This window comes from Sus scrofa, chromosome 1 (assembly GCF_000003025.6).
Source record: "Sus scrofa isolate TJ Tabasco breed Duroc chromosome 1, Sscrofa11.1, whole genome shotgun sequence".
NCBI classification, from domain to species: domain Eukaryota; kingdom Metazoa; phylum Chordata; class Mammalia; order Artiodactyla; family Suidae; genus Sus; species Sus scrofa.
The window spans coordinates 108313785-108331004 of record NC_010443.5 but is presented as its reverse complement, the minus strand read 5'-3'; the positions used below and the strand labels follow the sequence as shown (position 1 = coordinate 108331004).

The 17220-nt window shown below is 37.4% G+C and overlaps 1 protein-coding gene across 21 annotated transcripts in view; it reads right to left on the bottom strand.

The window, feature by feature from the left end:
* Window positions 1-17220, bottom strand: part of HERC1 (HECT and RLD domain containing E3 ubiquitin protein ligase family member 1) — a 197978-nt gene that overhangs the window by 73145 nt on the left and 107613 nt on the right. For 14 of the 21 annotated variants that reach the window (XM_021094060.1, XM_021094074.1, XM_021093938.1 and 11 more), the window contains 9 exons: window positions 14614-14882; window positions 13054-13269; window positions 12043-12163; window positions 11566-11803; window positions 11225-11412; window positions 6983-7138; window positions 4473-4579; window positions 2306-2416; window positions 2016-2192 (listed from right to left, as the gene is read on the bottom strand). In XM_021094060.1, the coding sequence (XP_020949719.1) occupies window positions 2016-2192; window positions 2306-2416; window positions 4473-4579; window positions 6983-7138; window positions 11225-11412; window positions 11566-11803; window positions 12043-12163; window positions 13054-13269; window positions 14614-14882 (1583 nt within the window). The remainder of the gene's footprint in view (window positions 1-2015; window positions 2193-2305; window positions 2417-4472; window positions 4580-6982; window positions 7139-11224; window positions 11413-11565; window positions 11804-12042; window positions 12164-13053; window positions 13270-14613; window positions 14883-17220) is intronic. The other 7 variants (XM_021094069.1, XM_021094078.1, XM_021093944.1 and 4 more) reach the window with 1 other exon arrangement.

Here is a 17220-nt window from a genome sequence, read left to right as displayed (position 1 = left end):
AAGGCTGTTTTGAGCACTTTAAATTCAAACTGACTTTGGAGCTTCCCCCATTACACATGACAGGCTATAATAAGCCCTGGAATTTCCACAGAACACCTCAGATGTCATCCACACTCTTGAGGCAGGTAACTGATGTCACAAACAAACAAAACCATTTAACCAACTGCCCTTCAGAGACACTTCCTCTGAAACCAAGGACTCAACTAAGGTATTTAGACTGCAATGGGAACAGAAGGTGGGAGGCCCCCTGGTGGGAGTTCACACTGGATACCTGTTCTTGCACTACTGTACATCCTGATTAGGGATATCTTAACAAACATTTTGTTTGTTTGTTTTGGTTTTTTTGGCCACAGTTTTCAGCATCTTGATATGAATCTTAGTTCCCATACCAGCAACTGTTCCCAGGTTAGGGAGTGAACCCAGGCCACTGTGGTGAAAGCAATGAATCCTAGCCACTAGACCACCAGGGAACTCTAAATAATTACAAACTCTTCATTTCTATGGATACCAGAACATGATCTCTGAAATTTTGTTTTTTGTGTATGTACCCTATCCTGAACACTGGACTGGTCAGAGTTATGCTGTGCTAAATTTAAAGACAAAGCTACATGGGAGTTCCTGTTGTGGCGCAGTGGAAACGAATCTGACTTGGAACCATGAGGCTGCAGGTTCGATCCCTGGCCTTGCTCAGTGGGTTAAGGATCCAGTGTTGCCGTGGGCTGTGGTATAGGTCACAGACGCAGCTCTGATCTGGTGTTCCTGTGGCTGTGGCGTAGGCTGGCAGCAACAGCTCTGATTGGACCCCTAGCCTGGGAACCTCCATATGCTGCAGGTACAGCCCTAAAAAGACAAAAAGACCATAAAAAAAATAATAAAATAAAAAAAATAAAGACAAAGCTACATGACTTTTTAAGACAGACCTTCATGGTTAATGAGACTTGTTTTAACTAGCTAAGTCTAAGACCCCTAAAAGACATAACTGAAGTCAATATTAGAGGTGGCCTCACCCTGTTGCCTCGTGTCTTAGTAGATTATAATATTAATTTTACTGTGAAAACACTATAGCCAAGAGCCAAGGAGGTAGACTGTGCAAAAAGAGAGGTAACACAGCAGAGAGTGCTGTCCTTAGAAAGGTCTCCTTGCTTAGGAGTTCCCATGACGGCTCAGTAGGTTAAGAATCCAACATATCTCTGTGAGGATGCAGGTTCAATTCCTGGCCTCGCACAGTGGGTTAAGGATCCAGAAATGCTGCAAGCTGTGGTGTAGGTCACAGATGCAGCTTGGATCCGGTGTTGCTGTGACTGTGAAGGCAGCCAGCAGCTCCAGCTACAATTTGACCCCTAGCCCAGGAACTTCCATATGCCATTAGTATGGCCATAAAAAGAAAAAAAAAAAAAAGGAAAGAAAAGAAAAGGTCTGCTTGCAATGCTAGTCCCTGACTGACACCTGGAAACTAGACTGCTAAATAGTTCCCTACACTGACCAAAAAAAAAAAAAATTCCCTAACTGAAATGGGTGGCTCATTGTGTTAACTATATGACAATATGAGTTAAACTATATGACAATATGGTTTATGTTAAACTTCACTTTCCTCCTGGGGAATCTAAAATTTTAGTATATGCCAGGCAGAAGGTATATGACTAGCCTGGCATATACTAAAAAAAATCTTGGGCATTCAGACTCTAACACACTCTCCCAGACAGAAACATCACACACATTTTCACTGCTGTGTGTGCACCGTGTGACCCCCTCATAGAGAGGATGACAGTTATTTTTTAAATGTACATTTAAAAATTTTTGAGATAATTTTAGAATTACATAAAGAGTTACAAATAATTCAGAGTTACCATATATTCTTCATTCAGTTTCCATTTATGCTACAATCTTACATAGTAATCGAACATTTACACATGATATTCTTTTTTTAAAGTCTTTCCACATATTTTTTATAAGAACCTAGGAGGAAAAGACTGAAAGATAAAATCCTTTTAAAAACTACTTGGAATTCTACGCACCTTCCACTGATAGCACCCAGAAGTTACTCCAGTTGATGCCAATCCATATCCTTTTCCTCCACTTCCATGAGTTAAAATCTGTCCATTTTCCACTATACAACACTGAGCTTTCTCTGGGTCAAAGGACACTTCTTGTATAGGAAGATTCTCATCTTCTTCCTCCAACTCTCCCTGCTTCTACCAGAAACGAAACTGGGTCAGTATTTTAGAGAGTTAATATACTTTCTAAGACTACTAGGTTAGAGGTAGATATTTATTATCTACCAGTTACCAGCCATTGTACAAATTACCTGTAATTTTATTTCTTGTTCTTTTTCCTTTATCTGAATAGCATGTTTGGCCTGAGCAATGGGTGTCTCCCACATACAATCCGATAGAAGGGAAAATAGGCGTTCAACAACCTATTTAATGAAGGGAAAAGAATGATAAAATTTGTAAAGGATAATTTTAACTACTTTTAGAAAATATAAGTCATAGAAAATCCTAAAGATGCTACCAGAAAACTACTAGAGCTCATCAATGAATTCAGTAACGTTGCAGTATACAAAATACACAAAAATCTCTTGCATTTCTATATACCAACAATGAAAGATCAGAGAGAGAAATTAAGAAAACAATTCCATTTATCATTACATCAAAGAGAATAAAATATGGAGGAAAGAAGAAAAAGACCTGTACTCTGAAAACTATAATAAGACACTGATGAAGGAAACTGAAGATGACACAAACAGAAAGATACACCATGCTCCTGGATTAGAAGAATCAATAGTTTCAAAATGAATATACTACCCAAGGCAATCTACAGATTCAGTGCAATCCCTATCAAATCACCAATGTCATTTTTTGCAGGATAGAACAAAAAAATTTCAAATTTGTTCAGAAACTGAAAAGACCTCGAATAGCTAAAGCAATTTTGAGAAAGAAATAACAAGGCTTTTTCATCAAAACAGTAGGGTACTGGCACAAAATAGAGATCAGTAGAACAGGATAGAAAGCCCAGAGATAAACCCATAGACATATGGTCAACTATCTATGACAAAGGAGGCAAGAATATTCAATGGAGAAAAGATAGCCTCCTCACTAAGTGGTGTTGGTAAAACTGGACAGCTACATGTAAAAGAATGAAATTAGAACATTCTCGGAGTTCTCGCTGTGGCAGAGCAGACTGAGGATCCACCATTGTCTCTGAGTGGATTGGGTTGTTGCTAAAGCATGGGTTCGATCCTCAGCCCTGCATAGTGGGTTAAGGATCCAGTGTTGCCACAGCTATGGCATAGGTCGCAGCTATGGCTCAGATTTAATCCCCTGGCCTGGGAACTTTCATATGCAGCAGGTCTAAAACAAACAAACAGGAGTTCCCGTCATGGCGCAGTGGTTAACGAATCCGACTAGGAACCATGAGGTTGCGTGTTCGGTCCCTGCCCTTGCTCAGTGGGTTAACGATCCGGCGTTGCCGTGAGCTGTGCTGTAGGTTGCAGACGCGGCTCGGATCCCGCATTGCTGTGGCTCTGGTGTAGGCCGGTGGCTACAGCTCCGATTGGACCCCTAGCCTGGGAACCTCCATATGCTGCAGGAGCGGCCCAAGAAATAGCAACAACAAAAAGACCAAAAAAAAAAAAAAAAAAAAAAAAAAAATCAAACAAACAAACAAAAAAAACATTATCTTATACCATACACAAAAGTAAACTCAAAAATGGGTTAAAGACCTAAATGTAAGGCTGGATAGTATAAAACTCTTAGAGTAAAACATAGGCAGAACATGCTGACATAAAGTGAAGCAATAGCTTTTCAGAACCACCTTCCTGAGTAATAAAAATAAAAACAAACAAATCGGACCTAATTAAATTTAAAAGATTGTGCACAGCAAAGGAAACCATAAACAAAATGAAAAGACAACCCATAGAATTGGAGAAAATCTATGCAAATGAAGTGACCAACAAAGGATTAATTTCCAAAATGTGTAAGATCTCACATAGCTTTGTATCAAAAAAGATAAATCATGTGACTGTAATATTAAGTCACCTGTGAAACATAATTATACCAATGTCTGATAGCTACTTTGGGTGTATATAAGTTAAATATTTTTTGAAAGATCATTAATCCACTACAAAGTGGTTCCATTGCCCTTGTGTTGCCTCACTATATGGACTTCTGATTAGGCCATGAATCCTCACATCTTTGTCTCTCTAGATGCCCAAACCTAGTAAGAAATTTCACGAATTTTCCTTTCTTTTTGACCTTGAAAGTATTCACTATTCCACTACAATGCATACCCCATAACTAACTTAATTTCTCTTTCTCCTTGATTGGAGATGAAAAAGAAAGCAATTTCAGAAGTGGAAGTTGTACTACTGAATAAATGACACATTTATAACTGGAGAGAGTGTAAGTTTAGATTTTGGGTGAATCATGTTGCAGATATAAACAACATATTCTAATAAATTTAAAAATAAAAACCTGGGCCATTTGATCATCTTCTACACCAGATTCACAAGCTGGTAACACAGCCTCAAGGACATGAAGTGCAAGGAGCCTTGTTCTTAAGTTACCAACTAGAGGAATACCTGGAGGGGGAAAAAAACATTTTCTTATTATTAATGGTACCTAAATTCAAAGTTTAAAAAGAACTTCTTGAAAAAAATCCCTGGGGCTGCTAAGTATTTAGGATGGAACAGACTTCACTTCAGCATATTACCACAAGAATTCTGGATTCTCCCATATACATGAATGCATATGAATATATATGTTTGTTTCAGTTTTTATGTACAGGTAAGGGAGCAGCACTATAGTAACTACCTATGCCAAGTACTGTGCTACGCATTTCATACATGTTAATAACCCCATTGATCTTCACAAATCCTACCTTATATCCCTATTTTTTTATTTTATTTATTTATTTATTTATTTTTGCTATTTCTTTGGGCCGCTTCCACGCCATGTGGAGGTTCCCAGGCTAGGGGTCTAACCGGAGCTGTAGCAACCGGCCTACACCAGAGCCACAGCAACGCAGGATTCGAGCCGCGTCTGCAACCTACACCACAGCTCATGGCAACGCCAGATCGTCAACCCACTGAGCAAGGGCAGGGACAGAACACGCAACCTCATGGTTCCTAGTCGGATTCGTTAACCACTGCGCCACTACGGGAACTCCCTTATTTTATTTTTTTGACTTTTTAGGGCCACACCCGCAGCATATGGAGGTTCCCAGGCTAGGAGTCAAATCGGAGTTGTAGCCACCGGCCTACACCATAGCCACAGCAATGCCAGATCCAAGCCACATCTTCAACCTACATCACAGCTCACGGCAACACTGGATCCTTAACCAACTGAGTAAGGCCAGAGATTGAACCTGCATCCTCATGGATACTAGTCAGATTTGTTTCCACTGAGCCACGATGAGAACTCCCATTATACCCTCCTACTTTAATAATGAGGAATGTGAGGCTCAGAGAAGTTAAGTAACTTGACCAAAGCCACACAGCTCAGTAGAGACAAAGGCAGAATTTTAAACAATGGTCTGTTAATCTCTGAAGTTTAGGCATAAAACCTTTCATTGCTTCTTCTCTATCCATGCCTTGACTTCCTCACAGAGGTTGTTAGGATTAATGGGGAGTACACAGTTTGTATTTTTCTAAAGAAAGCAAAGATAGAGACTGGATACTGATGCTCTTTTTTTCTATCCGTTGCTACAACACAACCATTGGAAAATAAATGAATACCTGATTTCTCTTTGTGTTCTAAGAACTTAATATTATTAAGGCTTACCTTATTAAAGGAGAACAAAGCTGTTTTTAAGTTATACTAGTTAAGAAAAACTAATGGGAAAAGAATAAAAAACATTATTATATATAAAACTGTGTATGTATAGGAAGAACCCTAGTTTAAACAACTGATCTGAAAAGAGTAGTTACCTATAAGTGGCATACTTTTTAAGAAAATAAGAGAAAGGTAAGGGCTCTTTTGGATAAATTGCTATTTTATTTGCAGTATGCACAGCTGATCAATTCTGAAAATTCTTAAAATACTTTTAATAACAAATGAATTTCTTGCCAGAATTTGCTACCATAAACTGGGATAATTCTGTTGCAGTAACATTAACATTTAATATGACTACATTTCACTGTATTTTTGCAGTTAATAACTGCTGCTATTATGTTAAAAACAAGTTTTTTATATTTTACTTTTGTTTATACCAATCTTAAAGATACAGGTTCTGAATTTTTAAAAAATTGAAAAAGAACCATTAGTAAACCATATTGAGAATGTATACATGTAAAACAACATACCCATAGAAGACTACATTATATTTTGGCATATTTAAGAGAGACCAGGGATGATGAAAAAGCTGCAGAAATGGAGAGTAGTGATGGGTGAATAACACTGCGAATGTACTTAATGTCAATGAATTGTACACTTAAGTGTTTTTAACTGGTAAATTTTATTTTCTATGTATTTAACATAAATTTTAAAAAAAAGATTAGAAAAGGACTGATAGTAATCTATGCAAGCAGACTGAACTTTTAGGCTAAGAACCAGGAATTAAGCTTATATAGAACCTCTCATAGACAGCACACAATCAGAAGTTACAATCAAGACAACAGAAACCTCACTCATGATAAGAAAGAATAGACAAGTTCAGATCTGCATTTTGATAATTCAAGAAGTCAAAATCCATGCCAAAGTATCATATTAAATAAGATATTATTTATTTTTATTATTGTAATCTGAAAAACTATAACCAAGCTCTTGACATTAAATCCATGATCTTCTCCAGTGTTACTATCATTAATTCCTATCAATTTTCACTCCTAAAATTACTTTTCTTTCAATAAAGTAAGTACTCACAAAACAAGAAAGAAAAGTCTTAAAATCAAGATCAGGTATCCAATGTTGTCCAAGTCTGGCATTATCTGAACAAAACACATATGATGTACAAAATATTCTAAAACAAGGCAAAAGTCACATACCTGAAGAACATTTCTGAGATGCTATATTTAGAAGCACCTCTGTCCACTTTGGGGAAGCCATTTTTGATTGAATTGCTTTTGAAGATACAACTCTGCGAAGAAAAACTAAAAAATCCCCAAGATGCAGTTCAGCTGCATGTTGTTTCCTGAGAGCAGCTAAAGAGTAGACAGACAAGTTTACATTACAACCAAAAGCCAAGAGGAAACCATCTTATATCAAATAACTTACATTTAGAATGCAGTAAGCACAAACCTAATTCAAAATCTAGGCTGTCGGTCAGTTGTGCTGAATTTTTAAAAATTTAAAAAACAGAATGGGGAAAGGTCAGAAAATAAAACCAAGAGTTCCAGTTGTGGCTTAGCAGGTTACAAACCTGACTAGTATCCATGAGGTTTTGGGTTTGACTCCTGGCCTTGCTCAGTGGGTTAAGGATCCGGTGTTACCATGGGCTGTGGTGTAGTTCACAGTTGTGGTTTGGATCCAGTGTTGCTGTGGCTATGGCGTAGGTCTGCAGCTGCAGCTCCAATTTAACCCCTGGCCTGGGAACTTCTATATGCCGCAGGTACAACCCTAAAAAAAAAACCCCAAACTTAAAACATTTTTTTAAATCTGTGTACAATAATAGTGAACTTGCCATAATAAAGTATGTATACATTTTTCTTTTTTTTTTTTTACTACTATTCTAATAAGTAACAGTTTTTCTATCCAAGTCATGAGTTCTACCAGATAGAATTTGAAGGAGATGGTCTGTAAACCCCTGGAAATTGTATGAAAAACTGTGTATGTGTGTGCATTTGACTAGGAAGAGAGTTAACAACTTTGGTCACATTTTCAGAAAGTCCATGAGCCACCCACCACCTCCCCCTGCCCTTTGCCCCAATCAAAGTTAAGAATCACATCTCTAAAAAAGACTTTGTATTTTCAGATTCTACAAAGAAACAAATTTCTATGCCTGAGCCTGGATTGCCTGACCTCAAGCTCTAAGTATAAGATCTTTTCACAAACTTGCTCTACACAATCTTCCCAATTTTTCCACCAGCATCAACATCAACTTCTCATCACTCCTCTGATAGTTTCCCTCCACCTTGTGCATTTTGAAGCCAGAAAACTTTCTGCTTTTCCGGGTAACATACCATGTTCTCCTATCATGCAACATCTTTCATACCTCCTTAGCCTGGGAAGACCCACTCAGGGCCAAGGGAAGGAAGTGTGCAAGCGAGGTAGATGCTCAGAATGTCAATCCTTAAGGGCATTAAAACATGGAAAATCATAACAATTCAGAGACAAGCACTTCTTTTAGGGAGATCCTGGCATATCACATTAAGAAATACACAGACAAGTCACTAGTGACAGAAGGGAGACCACCCCCTGCCAAAGGGTATACTTGAATGGCCAGTAATCTGTCTTTCATTAACTGGAAGATTTTTGTTTTACTGAGATGGGTGTGCAGGTCTATGACAGAACTAACCTGAGAGGGAAAATTACAGAAAAAGTTAACTCCTTCTCTAAGTTTCCTCTTCATAGCACACTACCTCTTATTTACTCTTAGTTTTTGCTAATAAGCAAACACTTTTTATAACATTAGTTTGAAGAATTTAAAATTATATTCTAATTATAAAATTATACTGCCGTGAGTACCACATCTCCAATCTTGTTCCTACATGCTCCTGTAAAATCCAGTTCAAAAGCTACCTCTTAAATGAAGCTTTCTCTCTTGGTAGGGTAGAGATTCCTGGGAAAATCTCTTTTAGGAGGTCTCCATCCTACCCTACTCGCACTCCCAGCAAGTATCCTATAACCAGCCACTAAATTAATTAAATTAGTTAAGAGTTTGGCAACCTTAAATATAAAGCTTGTTGATAAAACTTGATGGTACACTTTGTGTTTCAGGATCAGTACTATGTTTGAAATGAAGAGTATACTTTTACTTTCAGTTCAGTATTTTAGAGAGTGTGGACTTATTAATACCTGGTCAGCCTGCCTCAGAAGGCCTGGCCACCAAGACTATAATCAGTCTCACTCACAGACATCCCCGTTAATAGAAAGGGTGCAACCTGAGAAGAATGGATGTGGACTCAGTCTGCTGTTACACCTGCCAAGATTCATCACAAAATGGTTGTTTTTTTACTAGATATGGAAGGATCTAGTTTTCATGGGGAACTATAGGTTGAGTAGTAAATCTACTATATCTTACCTGCTGTCCATAAGTGAGTACTCAGCACAGAGTGGTAAGAAACTCTTACCTTAACAACCCTGTATCCTCTACTGGATCTCAGAAAAAAAAGGGAGGCGGCATTACAAGCCTATTTTACTTTATTTTATTTCATCTCATTTTTTCGCTTTTTTAGGGCTGCACCCACAGCATATGCAAGTTCCCAGGCTAGGGGTTGAATCGGAACCATTTGCTGCCAGCCTACACCACAGCCCCAGGAACACGGGATCTGAGCCACATCTGTGATCTACACCACAGCTCGAGGCAACATGGATCCTTAACCCACTGGGCAAGGCCAGGGATGGAAGCCGCATCCTCATGGATCCTAGTCCTGGTTCATTACCACTGAGCCACAACAGGAATTCCCAAGCATATTTTTAATTTTATCATATCTTGTGAATCTGCCCATACTCTTTGTAAAGCAATACACGCTTTATAAAAACAAAGAGAAGGAACTCCCACTGTGGCACATTGGGTCAAGAATCTGACTGCAGCAGCTCAGCTTGCTGCAAAAGTGCAGGTTGAATCCTGGCCTGGCGCAGTGGGTTAAAGGATCTGGTGTTGCTGCAGCTGCCAAGTAGGTCGAAGCTGTGACTCAGTTTCAATCCCTGGCCCAGGAACTTTCATATGCTGCAGGTTTAGCCATAATATAAAATTTCAAAAGCTAAAATGAATACAAAGAGGAGGAAACTGCAACAGGTTCAGCCTGTGAAATCAAAAGCTAGTCCTAAATTAGATTCATACATCCTCCTAGACTCTTGACTTAAGAAATTTAGCCATTTTCTGAGCTTACTATACCACATCATAATTATCTGTTTACATGTCTGCCAGAAGGTCCTTGAGGGCATAGACAATGTTTACTCATTTTTGTATTCCGGTATATTTCCTCTATCTACCCAGTTATCTATATAATATTAATATTATTTAAATACTACTTTTCAATTATATTACAAATACTATTTTTAAAATAATATTTATTCCAAAATCCCAATATTAACATCCATTGAGCTCTCACTGTATGCCAGACATTCTCTAAGTCCTTTACACATATTTAATTATTTAATCCTCATATTAATCTTGGAAGGTTGGTTCTATTACTCTTATTTTATAGATGAGGGAACTTGGGCACAGAAGAGTTAAATAACTTGTTCTTTCCATCCATCCACCTAATCTATTTATCTAGTCCACAAAGGATTTAATGGTTCCTACAGCTTATTATGATAATAAGACATAGTAGTTACACAAAAATTTTTGAATGACCAATTTTAGACATTTATTCCTTTAATTATGTAACAGACATACGTAGTAGTTCTCTTGCTGGGGGTTTACATTGTAGTAAAATACAATGTTCACTACAGGTTTTTTGGTTTTTGTTTTTTGGCTGTGTCCACAGCCTGCAGCAATTCCTGGGCCAAGGATCAAACCCATGACACAGCAATGACCCAAGCAGCTGCAGTGACAACACCAGATCCTTAACCTGATGGCCCCACAAGGAACTCCTAGTTTTTTTTTTTTTAAGCTATAAGCAATGACCATATTATAGCAACCAAAAATCATGATGGCCAAATTTAATGAAGAATTTCTCAGTGATAAGAGAACAGAACAGCCTAGCAAGAAGTTCAACTCCCCTAATTCTAACTCAGTTCCCAAATATTAAAATCCTTGATCCTAGGGGACCACTTAAGCCACAGATGCAGTTAGACATGAGTTGTCAGGATCAAATGCTATGAAAACATAATCTGGGGAAATCAGTCACCTCTAGGTTCTAGATCTACAGCAGCCAAAGAGAGGCTGAACCTAGATAATACTTGTTATATCAGGGTTAATGGGCATTCAGGATAGGAAGTTCAGTCAGAAACTCATCTAAATTATACATATTTGGAGAAATAAAAGGATTTCTAAATGAAAATAAAATAAAATAAAAATCTTTCCACGCCTCACAAGAGAAAGATGTCTATGTTCTAATGAAATGCACACAATGTGGATTCAGTAAATGTTTATAAACAACAGAGAAAAAGGTTTGTGATACCTCTGAAATCTCTCTTCTCAGTTTCTCCACTAGAGTCAAGTTTTTTTTCTTCTTCTTCATCCTCTTCCCCTTCTCCAAAAGAAGCCATAAGAAGTACACCAGCCTGGGACAACAAATTCTTCAACTGACTACAGAGTAGATCCAACAAAGATTGAACTACTTTGGGGCTCAGTTTATCAGCATAGGTCCTATGTGAAATAACAGAGGAAAAAAAAAGAAAGATAGTAACACAGAAGTACAAATGTGCTTAAACACATAAAGGAGAATAGAGGGAGAAGGAATTATTAGAATGTGAGAGACCAGGCCCCACACAGTTCTACCAAGACATCTACAATGCTCACCCCGTGGTGATGGCTAGTATCTGGAGCAATCTTGTACTAGCCACTTTTAAAGCTGTGCTGAGCTGGGAAACACCGGTTTTTGGCAACAACTGAAGAGGCTGTCCTAGCATGGTGTCTGTGCCACAGAGTTGTGACAATACATTTAGCAGACCAGTGGAAATTGCCAAAGAAACATCTACTGGTTGATAGTGAACACTCAGAGCAAAAACTGTAACCAAAAGGAGACGCTGTTGAGCTTCTGAAAAAAAAGACAGACAGTTGAGAATTTTCTTTGAAGTTAACAAAGTATTTACTAAAATAAACCATATTCCAAAATATAAACAGAAGCATGGAACACTATTACACTTTTAAGTACATATTCTTTACCTATAAGCTGACCTACTAATGTTAAACACAAGGTAGAGAATACTAGCCTTCTAGCATAACCTCAGACCAAAACGTAACCTGTGTCTTGTATCTGCAGATGTAGTTACTTACCAATGTGATGCTTATTTGCTTGAAGAGCTCTCTCCAGGGTAGCAGACAACTGTTGATAAATCTTATGCACAGCCACCTGGATTTCAATCTGAATATTTCTCTTAGCTGCTCTGATCCCATCCTAAATAACACAAAGATTTACCTTTTCCATTAGCAACAATAACACCTTCTGCCCAAATAAAAGGAATAGCATTTAAAAGTCGATGCTAGAGCCCTATGGTGGTTTTTAATTATTGGGTATATTTCAGCATACAAAAGTTTTACAACAAATTTATTTTTCAATGCTTTCAAAATTCTTGATTCTATATAATCTTTCTTCTTTCCCACAAAGCATTTTTTCCTCCCCAAACAAGGAAGACATCAGGACTTCCTGTTGTGGCTCAGTGGTAACAAACCCGACTAGTATTCATGAGGATGTGGATTCAATCTCCAGCCTTGCTCAGTGGATTAAAGATCCAGTGTTGCCATGAGCTGTGGTGTAGGCTGGCAGCTGCAGCTCCAATTCAATACCTAGCCTGGGAACTTCCATGTGCTGCAGGTACAGCCTTAAAAAGCAATAAAAAAAAAAAAAAAACAAATAAACAAGGAAGACATAAACACAACACTTTAAAAATACTAACAACAAAAATAAAAACAGTTCAAGCAATCAGATAAACTAGGTAAAAATGATCAAGTCTAAAACGTAAATTCTTGAAATCCATCCTCTTAAATACCAATCCTGATCCCAACTTTGATCTATCTCTATGTAATTTGGCTAAGGGTTAATAAAACTGAGCCAGCAAAGAATCTAAAAGTACAACAGTACCACGGCTTACCTGATCCCAACTATATACTACTATTACTCAAGAAACTAAACTAATGAGGTATCTCTGTCATTTAAGTCTTTATATTTCTAAACCTCAATCTTAAACACCAAAGAGTTTAGCATAATTAAACTGGTGCTGTAAAAAGACAGCTAAAATCTGAATATATTGCAAAGTGTCATCCTCACATGACAGTACTGTCACCTACCTGATAGTGATGCAATCGGCCACTCTCTCCTTTGGCTCCAGAGTGTCCAACGGTGCCTAAACCAAAACACCCTGCTAGAAACTGTAGCCGCACAGATGTGAGCAGAGTGGATGACTGGAAACCTGAGCTCGATCCTCTTCCTGCCAGAGAGATGCTACCCTTTTCTTCCATTCCAGATAATAGAACAAGGATCTGGTGAAGTGCCTCTAAACGAAGCTTGAGAAAAGTAAAACAAAAAATTTTAGAATTCTTCACTGAATTGAGACACAAAGAACGCTGTATATCACAGACAATATATTACTTAGCACACAGAAATTTCTGATATTTCTTAGGAATCTATTCTATTAGGATAAACATTTATTTTACTCTTACGACTTCACCAGTTTTCCCATAATGCCCCTTTTATGCTCCAGGATCCAATCCGGAATATAATGTTACATGCAGTTGTCGAGTCTCCTTTAGTCTGGGACAGTTTCTGTCTTTTTTTGTTTTTCATGACCTTGACTTCGGGAAAGGCTGTTCATACATTTTATAGTATGTCCTTCAATTTGGGCTGGACTGATGTTTTCTCGATTTTGAAATATAGTTACGGATTTTGAGGAAGAACACTATAAAGTCTCTTTCTCATCACATTGTTATCAGGGTATACTGGTATCATCATAACCCATTACTGGTGATATTAATTTTGATCACTTGGTTAAGGTGATGTCTGCCAAGGTTTCTGCAATGTAAAATTACTATATGTTGGAGTTCCCGTCGTGGCACAGTGGTTAACGAATCCGACTAGGAACCACAAGGTTGCGGGTTCGATCCCTGCCCTTGCTCAGTGGGTTAACGATCCAGCGTTGCCGTGAGCTGTTGTGTAGGTTGCAGACGCGGCTCAGATCCAGCATTGCTGTGGCTCTGGCGTAGGCTGGTGGCTGCAGCTCCGATTCAACCCCTAGCCTGGGAACCTCCATATGCCGTGGGAGCGGCCCAAAGAAATAGCAAAAAGACCAAAAAAAAAAAAAAAAAATTACTGTATGTTTTTTCTTTTCCATACTCTGCTAGTTCTAGTCACTAAGTCCAGTTCACTTTTAAGAGGAGGAAAATTAAGTTCCACCTCTTGGAGGAAAAAGTATCAAAGAATTTGAGGACATTTTAAAGCCACAATAACTAATAAACATTTTTTGAGGGAGATACTTGGAGGCTTTGCTCACTAATTTTGACATTTATCATTATTACCGTGGTATTCTAATAGTATCCTTTTTAAACAGAGACAAATGTCAAAAATGGAGACTGTGAGAACAGATCAGATTGGCACCAACCAATCTCACTCTAGTTTCTAGGAGACAAGGAAAGACTTAATGATTAGAGTATCTTGTTCGAAGCAAAAGCAGTGAACTTTTGTTCACTTCAAAGTATCAGGTTGTTTTGGTCAAGACACCAACATCGAAAGGCTTAGGTGGAGGAAAAGTGAAGGCAAGTAGTAGAAGAAAAGAAAAAGTTTTCATTGTACATTAAGCGGTTCAGTTTTATGTTTCCATAGTCCCTCACAAGGAGTAAATATCAGAGACTTACCTCTGCCCTTAACTGCTGCTGTTCCATTGCAATGATGGAGGCCTGGGGACTTGTAGACATACTTTCCTCTGGCTCTTTAAAACCTGGTGCATTCCCCACATCGCCACTCACAAAGCTTACAACATTTTCAATCAAAGTGTGAATTCCCAAAGACTTGGTAAGATCAAAATCAGACTCAAAGGAGTAAGAGGAGTTGCACAACCAGTCTCTGGTATGTTTCAGGCGAGCCCAAGAGTCACTCAGGGATTCCAATTGACTGTGCATAGGACCTACATATAAACAGAACAAACACCCATCAATGATGACCAAGTAGAACATACTTTTTGAAACCAGATGAGGGCTGAGTGCTGTTACCATACCAATTGGTGAGAAATGGATACTCATGTTTGAATACATGCATGCATTAAGTGAATCTGAGCAAAATGCTTTGGTAAAAAAACAAAAACAAAAACAAAAACCCCCAAAACTAGAGCAATGTAAGAAAACAAAAGGAAAGCCCTGTTTAATGTACTGGTGTCTCTGTAAGCGCTTTAGCAACACGCTGCCACAAGAAAAAGAAAGGCAGAAGCTGCTCTCAAAATGCTTAGCTTAAAATGCTCTGCAGTATTAAATCAGGCCATCATTTATGAACAAAAAGGAACTAGGCACTTAGGACACTGCTGGTAAGACCTACTAGTAATAGTACTTCATCTGATTTAACATTATCATTGCAAAGAGTAAGTTAAGATTGCACAAAGTGTTTACATATCTGCAATGAAATATTGCCAAAAAATGAATATAGAAGGGCAAGTAAACTTACACAAAAAGGAGACATAAAATACAACCCTTTGGATTTCATTAATATGAAGAATATTTTTACTGTGTCATATGCATATTTATTGTAGATTGTGAAACTCATATATAAGGAACCAAAGTTTCACAGACCTGGAATATATGAGTTACTATAAAATGGTATCTGCATAAAATTACAAGTGGTGTAACAATAGTTGCTAAATACCATTAGTTGTGCCAGTAGGCATTTTCTAGGCTAAAATCTTTACATGAAATAGCAAAAATATTAATAGATTTGAACACAACAACTATCCAAGTCATGTGCCAAGAGTGGCTTTAAATAAATAAATGTCTAATTCTCACAAGCTTTCTCTTTTTTAACTTGAATTGACCTCAGGTATATGAGTTAGAGTAATCATACTCCTTGGCTCATGATATACTCTCATCATTAGTCCATGCATTGTCTTTTTATGGCCACAACTGTGTCATAAGGAAGTCTCTGAGCTAAGGGTCAAATCAGAGCTACAGCTGAAGGCCTACAACACAGCCATGGCAACACCAGATCCAAGCCACATCTGCAAACTACGCTACAGTCTGGGGCAACACGGGATCCTTAACCCACTAAACAAGGCCAGGATTGAACCCACATCCTCACAGAGACTATGTTGGGTTCTTAACCTGCTGAATTAAAATAGAAACTCCAGCCTGTTTTTGTATTTATATTTATTTATAATAAATGTGAACACAATAACAGAAAACTGATAGTATCTATCTATGTGTTCCTCTTCCAACCCATCTCTCCCCTGCATCCTCCCACCTAAGGCTTTCATCATCATTCCTTTACTTTCATTGTTGTTAAATATTGTTTTATCTTATATGTATTCCAGAGACAAATAATGTTTAGTTTTAGCTGTTTGCAACTTTATAAAAAGGCATCATTTATGTAATCTTTTTGGATATATCTTTGCACTCAGTATAATACTGCCAAAACTCATTCACATTATTCCATGTAGCCATGGTTCATTTGTTTGAGTGCTGCATAATATTATATTGTGTGAATATACCAAATTTCTCTATTAGGAATGCATCTTAAAGTACTCAATAAAATATATATTACAAAAATTATATTTGTTACATAATAGATGGAAAAGATTTGGAAGAGGACTACTTGAACACTAATGCCCACAGAGAAAATGAACCAGTATCATACTAACTGTATAATGTATTTCTGAATTATTACATTGACGTCAGTAAAACCCAAGGACTTCAAAATGAGACAAATAAATTCACAATAGGCAAATAATATTATAAAGTAGCTATAAAATAATTTCATATGCATTCTTCTAACATAATTTAGAATGGCAAAGAATATATGGTGTGCCTGCCTTCCATGTTTTAGCAAGAATTCTTAAGATAAAGAAGTTCCAGATTTTCAGTTTTACTGAACATAAAAAAAATAACCAATCTGAAAATCTGGAGAGCTGAAGATTTTTCACTTAAAACAGAAGAGTAAAAATCCAAAGAATAATTTCATGGATGCATAATGTATTAAACTTAAAATGATATTCAAAGAATAAAGTAGGGGTTATGTGGCAAAAAAGGAAATAATCATTTTCCATGTCCTTAAGCTCCCCAAATTCAGAATTTGCATTTAACCATAAACAATATTTTTTTGGCTCTTAGTAGTGAACTTGTTGGTTAAATAATAAAATTTCAGATTAAAAAGTTTTTCTGTCTTCCAATGCTTAAAAATTATTTTCAAAATAAAAGTAAAATATGCAAAGAGTTAATGTTAGTACCACAGAAGTAAAAACAACCTTACAGATTACCTAGTCC